Source organism: Sycon ciliatum, chromosome 1 (genome assembly GCF_964019385.1).
Source record: "Sycon ciliatum chromosome 1, ocSycCili1.1, whole genome shotgun sequence".
NCBI classification, from domain to species: Eukaryota; Metazoa; Porifera; class Calcarea; order Leucosolenida; family Sycettidae; genus Sycon; species Sycon ciliatum.
The window spans coordinates 17,632,428-17,639,983 of NC_088643.1; the positions used below are offsets into that span (position 1 = coordinate 17,632,428).

At 46.8% G+C, this 7,556-nt stretch overlaps 1 protein-coding gene across 1 annotated transcript in view; it reads left to right on the top strand.

Annotated features, from left to right (window-relative positions):
• Window positions 1–7,404, top strand: part of LOC135819093 (protein unc-13 homolog D-like) — a 30,187-nt gene extending 22,783 nt beyond the window's left edge. Inside the window, exons 16-22 of the mRNA XM_065332280.1 lie at window positions 964–1,047; window positions 2,644–2,734; window positions 3,074–3,115; window positions 4,332–4,470; window positions 4,973–5,061; window positions 5,260–5,375; window positions 5,772–7,404. Coding sequence (XP_065188352.1) covers window positions 964–1,047; window positions 2,644–2,734; window positions 3,074–3,115; window positions 4,332–4,470; window positions 4,973–5,061; window positions 5,260–5,375; window positions 5,772–5,936 — 726 coding nt within the window. The 3' untranslated portion in view covers window positions 5,937–7,404. The remainder of the gene's footprint in view (window positions 1–963; window positions 1,048–2,643; window positions 2,735–3,073; window positions 3,116–4,331; window positions 4,471–4,972; window positions 5,062–5,259; window positions 5,376–5,771) is intronic.
• Window positions 7,405–7,556: the final 152 nt, after the last annotated feature.

The window sequence follows — 7,556 nt, forward strand, 5'->3', positions numbered from 1 at the left end:
TTAGGCCCTAATCAGACTACGTACATAGAAAATCCAGTACAAAATCACATTCACACACTGGCAACATTTTTCCATGCCTGCATTCAGACTACACATTTTACATGCAATATACAGGCAACCTTTGACCCTACGAAATTGCGCAAGGGGCCTGGGATGTGTGAAAGCAGCGGACAGTCGTACCCGGGTACAAAGTTCGTACAACTGCCTGGTGAAAATACGATAAATGCAGGAAAGTTGCCTTGTACAAGGGTTGGCACCCTGCCTGAAAGGATTGGGCAGCTTTTTAGGCTTCCCGCCAGATTCTTGTTGTTGGCTTGGAAACTTCTATGTAAATGTGACTTATAGGCTGTTTTGTACCTAGTCTGAAGAGGGCCTAACACACTTGTATAGCTAGTAATATGGTTTTAGGTAGAAATACAGCAGCCAGCAAGTATAAAAAGCAAAGTCTACACCTTTCCTGGGTGTGAATATAGTGTATGTGAGAAAGGTAGTGGCAGATGAATGTGATACTGTGTGGATGAACGTGATGGTGCGTGCGTATTACTTGAAGAGTGTGAGTGTGAGTGATGAGTGGCACAGTATCACATTCAAGGCAAAAACCGATTTGCTTCATTGCACCCTCTGCTGTATGTGCTTGTGCCTATCATACTGCATGCGTGTGTTTTATTATCGCTCGTGTGTGTGTATGTGTGTATATAATTATATGTGCGTGTATATGTGTGTGTGTGTGTGTTTGTGTGTGTGTATATGTGTGTGTGTGTGTATGTGTGTGTGTGTGTATGTGTGTGTGTGTGTGTGTGTGTGTGTGTGTGTGTATATGTGTATATGTGTGTGTGTGTGTGTGTATATGTGTATATGTGTATATATGTGTGTGTGTATGTGTATGTGTGCGTGTGTATGTACGTGTGTACGTGTGTGTGCACGTGTGTGTGTGCACGTGTGTACATGTGCGTACATGTTCAGGAATTGTATTCCAAGATCAACTCGAGCAGTCAGGACAGTACCATGTTGATGCGCGAGTACTGCCAATCACTATACGCGTCACAGGTGAGAAGCAATGCCAGCTGTATGGGGAAGGGGCAGTTGGTTGGGGGGGGGGGGGGGGGGGCAATTGCCCCTCCCAAATTCTAGGTAAGCTTGTGAGCATGGCATCGCTGTTTTTTTATACGTTCACGTCTCTCTTATCCGACCAGTCTTGTTGAGCCAGTGCACGTACCGGTTGCCGGGAAAATCCCTAACTCGTAGCATACACGCATGGATATGGGTGCGTGCAGAGCAAGTGCGCTCAATGATCATGTTGGTGTCAATTCTCCGCCGTTTTCATGGAAACTGAGAGCGAGAGCCCACCGTTAGAATGAGGTGCCCGTAATTTTGAGGTCCGGACAAGGGACGTAGGGATACCGTATTTGCCGGAGTATAGCGCGCACCTTTGTATAACGCGCACCCTCAATCTTCAACCACAAATTCACACAAAATGGCTCTATTCGGCGTATAACGCGCAGTCAAATCGGGGATATTTGGTTCTGAAATTGATCTCGTCAAAGGATGGTGAAACTTAAGAATATTTTCCGGTAAGTCAGACTATGACTATGAAATTGATGGAATTACGAACTGTGAACATGAAACAACATTGTTTTTCCGTGGATGGTCTCGAACGTCGATGAACCTGAGCACTCGCTCCGTACGATACAGTGCATTGCGTGTATAGTGCGCACTTGAACTCTGGCACTTTTGTACTAGATTCTCGTATTCCGTGTTCTGTGCGCACTGCAGATTTGAGCTTCAAAATTCACTGCTCAGGGTGCGCACTATACACCAGCAAATACGGTATGTTCGATTGGTTGGATCCGGATCCCGATCGATTACCTGCGTCGTTCGCATCCTCCCAGGTCCAATCGAACAAATGTGGAGTTTTCAAGCCAAAAAGGTTGATTGGCAAAAAGGATCTGTTGGATCCGGTGAACCCTGCTCCCCGAGGTGGGTTGGCTGGATCCGTATCCGGATTCAACTAATCAAAAGGGTGCATTTCCAGTGGATCCGGCTAATCTAGATCCGGATCCAGCTAATCCTGATCCGTATCCTACCAATCGAACATGCCCTAAGTGTACCTGAAATATGGCCTTAATATTAGGGGTGAAAGGAATATTCGAATTATTCGAATATTCGAAATATGCAAGGCGGAAAAAGAATATTCTTCGTTAAAGTAGAATAGGAATATTCGTAAATGTACAGAAACTTGCCTTTTTGACATCAATCAAGCTTATTTGGTGCAGAATAGAAGTAGGCTTGCCTCTTTCGATGTGTTATAATCAGCAAGACAAATGATTTTTCAAATGTCTCTCTTGTAATTGGGGTGTATGCCAGTTAATGGTCAATGGTTTCCATGGATAAAACTAGGTATCCATGGAAATTGGATGGTTTAGAATATTCGGAATATTCTTCGTTTCGCATGTATTCGGAAAAAGAATATTCGTTCGCTTCATTGAGCATTCGTTTCAGCCCTACTTAATATTTCCTCCCGGATAATTGGACAAAATCAAAAATTGCTTTCCAGAAACACTGGAATTTTCCCTGGTGGGAATGACCGGGGCTTCCCCTCGTCTGTGTCATTCATTGCTGTGCTACTGCTGCTGTTATCTGCAGCTCTCAGTTGATCTCGAAGAGGTGTGTTCATTCGGCACTGTCAGCATCTCAATAGCCTACGACTTTGCGGACACGGATCTGGCTGTTACGAGTAAGAGTATCATACGTTGTGAGATGACCTTGAGTGTGGTAGTCTTACATTTCAAGTTGACCTTGAGCATTTTAATCTTACATTTCAAGTTGACCTTGAGCATTGTAATCTTACATTTCGAGTTGACCTTGAGCATTGTAATCTTACATGTTGAGGTGAACTTGAGTTTAGCACTGAGCCTTGGCTTGTCCTTAATATAGAAGTTGAGTGTGAAACAATAATCTGAAACGTGAACATTTCAAGTAAGTGTTACAATTTTAGCGTGCTCTTGTGGGTTGGTATTGGTAATAAATCCTGCCTATTTTTTGCCTATTCTCTATTGCATTGCCCCTTGTACAGTTCTTCATGCGAAGGGATTGCCGCCATTGGATGCAGGATCAGGTACGGAGCAAGAGTTTGGAATGAACTGCTGCACTTTCTCGGAACGAAAACAATGATTTTAGACTTTTTAGTACATGTACATGTACTGTGGGGTGCTAAAGAATAGCGGGGAGGGGGCCGGGGGGGGGGGGGGGGGGGAAGAATCATAGCCTGAGCCATTCTTATGTTTCATATAGAACTGTGCATATACAGTTGCGCTCGCTGAAATCCGACCAGAAACGCAAAGCTGGCACCCGGCCTGGACCAGTTCCGATTGCATCACTGTACTTGAAGAAGGGCTGAGGCTTCCTGCAGCTTCACCTCTGTACTTGTTCCTGTGTATGTGTACGCCCAGTCGCATTCGCACCCCTTCCGGGGCGTCAAGGGCTGTGCTAGTTGAGGGCGCCCGGATTTCACCGAGCACAACTGTAGTTGAGCCACCGTGCGCATAAGACTATCCTGTCAGGCGCGTAGCACCGCCGTCGGAAGGGGTCCGGGCCACCGGGGTATACCGCGGGAGATTTTAGAAATTAGGGTGCGCGATCCTGCATTCTGGGCACTTTTTGAAAAAGTGGTCTGGCCAAAGCCGGACCGGCCTGTCATGTCCTCGGGACTCTATTCACACTCGGCATGCATGGTCTCTCAAGCACCAGGCACATTAAGACACTCCGGTTTCTTTACATGATTAGTTAGACCAGAAGCAAAAGAGAACGACACCAAGAGTGCGCATGCTCTATGTAGAATCATCGCATACACACACACACACACACACACACACACACACACACACACACAGTCACACACACAGATCGAGATGAAGCACACATCATAATATTATGACTCAGCATGCAGCACATGTATACAACACGGCCGGACCGGCTGCTACACCCCTGCCTGTACCTGGTAAAATTCTAGCCTGTTCGTTCTTCAACGCCCGCCAGTACTGTTTCGCCTTTCTTTGCTGTCTCAGATTTGTGGGTGTTGTATTGTTTATTTACGGATTCTCCAGAGGTAAATGGAGTACAAGCACCGCATTGTGCTACGCACTGGTTCTGAGTGACGCTGGCCAAGCAGTTATACCATGCAACACAGTGTATTGAAGCAGTGTTGGCAGTATCTACAACGCCGGGTCTGGGGCGGGTACATGGGCAACATGAAAATACCCCAGTTTTGCAGATAATTAATATAATAATCATTATGGTTCTTGCCCGTATTACTTCTATTTGTTTATATGCAGTGTTCTCTCATGGCAAGTGCGATCCCTTCTTTGTGCTGACCCTGGAGCCGCAGGAGCTATTCCCTGCCATCGTCGAGCAGAAAACAAAGGTGCAGACGGAAACAGTGACGCCGCTTTACGACGAGACGTTCCATTTCCAGTGAGTCACACTATCGATGCTCATTGAGTCATTTCCTGGCTTTGCTTCTGCACGGTGCTTGCAATCTGACACCTTCCTGTGCAGCGCTTCTACGCTGGGGCTGAGCATCTCGTTTCTCGACTTGGGTATTGGAACGCTTCCTTGAGAAGTTTGTCCCGCCTGTGTCCCATCGCCCTTGCTGTGGACACGTGTCCTAGGAGGCCAGCTTGCTAGTCCTGGCCACAGCTGGGGTTTTTTTTACATGCCATGTAGCTTTCAGCATTCATGCTTGGTGCTCGGTAATGGTCCACGTGTATAGGGAGTGGCGGACCGTGTGACAATGCTAGTACTAAATCGACCGAATGTATGCCTGTTGGCGTTATCGAGAACACCATATTGAAGGGGGGGGGGTGTAGATATCGTAGAATCCTTAGTAACCAACGCTAACTTAACCTTGCTTGTGTTCTGTTCAACTAATTACTTTGCGTGTGTTCTGTTCAACTTTGCTTGTGCTCTGTTTAAGAGTTTCCTCTGAGCTACAGAAGACGGCCGGGTGTTGTCTACAACTTCACTGTTATGAACGTGACCGCTTGAAAGGCAACCAGCTGATTGGTGAGTGTTTGCCGCTGTTCTTTGGGCCTCCTGGATTTGAATCCGGAGGAAACCCCGCTCTGTGCTCGTCATTAGTTCTTGATTGTTCCCCGCGGCCAGGCGCTATGGGGCCATGTGCCGATCAGTTGTCTGCCATGCGTTCTTGGGACCATATGCCAATCAATTGTCTGCTATGCCTTCTTCATGTATTCTATGCAGGCGAGGCCATTGTTCCAATCCTGCTGTCGGAGTTGGGCTGCACGAAGAGTGTGCGCGGCAAGACGCACGTTCTGCCGCTGTGCCACCCGCAGCTGTACCACGATGGTGCATTCAATGTGAGTGTCACAGTACAGTGCTTTGAGCGCCTTTTTGAAAGAGAAAATAGCTCTTTTGCGCACACACAAAAAAGAGTCATGGGGCCCTTCAGGGTGACCGATTGTTTTCTCAAGACAGAGTAGGTGGTTCATCGTTTAGGCTTTTTGCAATCTCATTCGTTATACAAGCACACGTGCCTGGCTAATTGTGATGAAAATTCCTGAAGATCGCCTCAAGAATACGTTCTGATAATTGGCTGGTATAGTATCAATGCAGGTGTAAATTTTTTTGTCCCAATCCTTATAGCGCAAAACTTTGTCATTTTGAATTTTTATCTTACCCTACCATGCATCACGGTTTCCTTGGCGGGTTGTGGCTTACGAACAAACCTCTTCGTTTCCCGTCTTTCTCGCCAGGTCCTGTGCACACGAGAGGAGTTCTGCAACGACGCCGCGAGCTTTCTAAAACGACGCCGCAAGGTGTTCCAGTCTGCCAGCGAAACGTTCGCAATCCTGGAGAAGCGCTCCAAGAAGAAAGGCTTGATGCGGACTTGCTCGGCTGTGCTGCAGAGCCACGAATGAATAGTGGTGCTGGTCGCCAGATCCCCTCACCTGCCCGACCCGTTCCCCAAGAACACGATATAGCAGCACTGCGCGGTGCAACGCTGTTGAACTCGTAATTCTCCCCAAAGTTGATTGATCACGCTCGTCTTTTCAGTGTGTGTGTGTGTGTGTGTGTGTGTGTGTGTGCGTGTGCGTGCGTACACGCGTGTGCATGAGCATGTGTGTGTTTTTATTACGTTATCTCCGTTTTGAAACATTTTTATTGACTACTTGTTGTACATCGGTTTTACAAAATTAATTATGATTAAACGGTGGGATATTTGCGCCGCTAGATATTTCCTAAAACGGTCTCTCCTACATTGCATGTACATGTACAAAAATGCATCGCCGAAGTTTGCTTGGCTTATTGTATGTATGCGCCTGGCTCACTATGTTTGTTCTAGAGTTGAAGGGCACTATCTGCTATACTCCTTTGGAGTTGGTATACGTCTGATGCAAATGCTAACCCCCCCCCCCCCCCCTGGTTCTCTTAATGCATGCGCTGCTTTTGCCACTGTTACATATCGTTCTTCGCTGAATCAATCTCTCACTTCGCTAGCCGGAGCTGCTCCATGTGCGTCCTTTATTTTGCTTGTATTTTTTTTAAACCGTGCCACTCCTCAGTTTGCTTTCTCCCCGCAAATTGTTTATGAATAGCAAACGTCGCCCATCACCTATTGTAGTGTCTATTTTCAGTATTTTCAAAGATTTTTTTCACGCAAATCAGTTTCTATAATAATATCCTGTAGCAGCGGACTAGCGGTAAGACGGAACACGTTGTTTTTGAGACTTTTGACTATGTACACTAGTATATGCTAAGCCGCCCGAGCTGAGCCGCTCTCGCTCATCTCCTCCGGCATCAGAATCCGCTGGCATGATCTTTCGCTCGGACATGCTTCCGGAGCTGCTGCTGACACCTATTCTTACCATTGATCATGAGCGTGAGTCCCGACTATGGGCTCTTGTTGATAATATCATTATAGATGTGTACATGACTGTACAATGTATGGACTAGCGGTAAGACGGAACACGTTGTTTTTGAGACTTTTGACTATGTACACTAGTATATGCTAAGCCGCCCGAGCTGAGCCGCTCTCGCTCATCTCCTCCGGCATCAGAATCCGCTGGCATGATCTTTCGCTCGGACATGCTTCCGGAGCTGCTGCTGACACCTATTCTTACCATTGATCATGAGCGTGAGTCCCGACTATGGGCTCTTGTTGATAATATCATTATAGATGTGTACATGACTGTACAATGTATGTGTTCATGTACAAATTCTGATAGCTCCATGCCATGGCTCTTCCCTGTCAGTCCTGGCAGGTACATGTAGATAATTATTATTATTATCGATTCGGGGCATTCTGCCCCGGGACCGGGTAAATTTTTTGCCCGTGTGAGATGTATATTCTGATGCCTAATACAGAATTACTTTGCTCTGTCTGAATTGCTGTGTTGGACGCTGCCGAGTGTGGCATATGGGTGGCCGCATGCTGGCATGGCTGGGAATCACTTGGCCGGACACCGATCAGTGCATGCGTGCGGGTTTATCCTGCACCGTGTGGCTTGGTCGGTACGGAAGCAGGGCATATTTTTCTC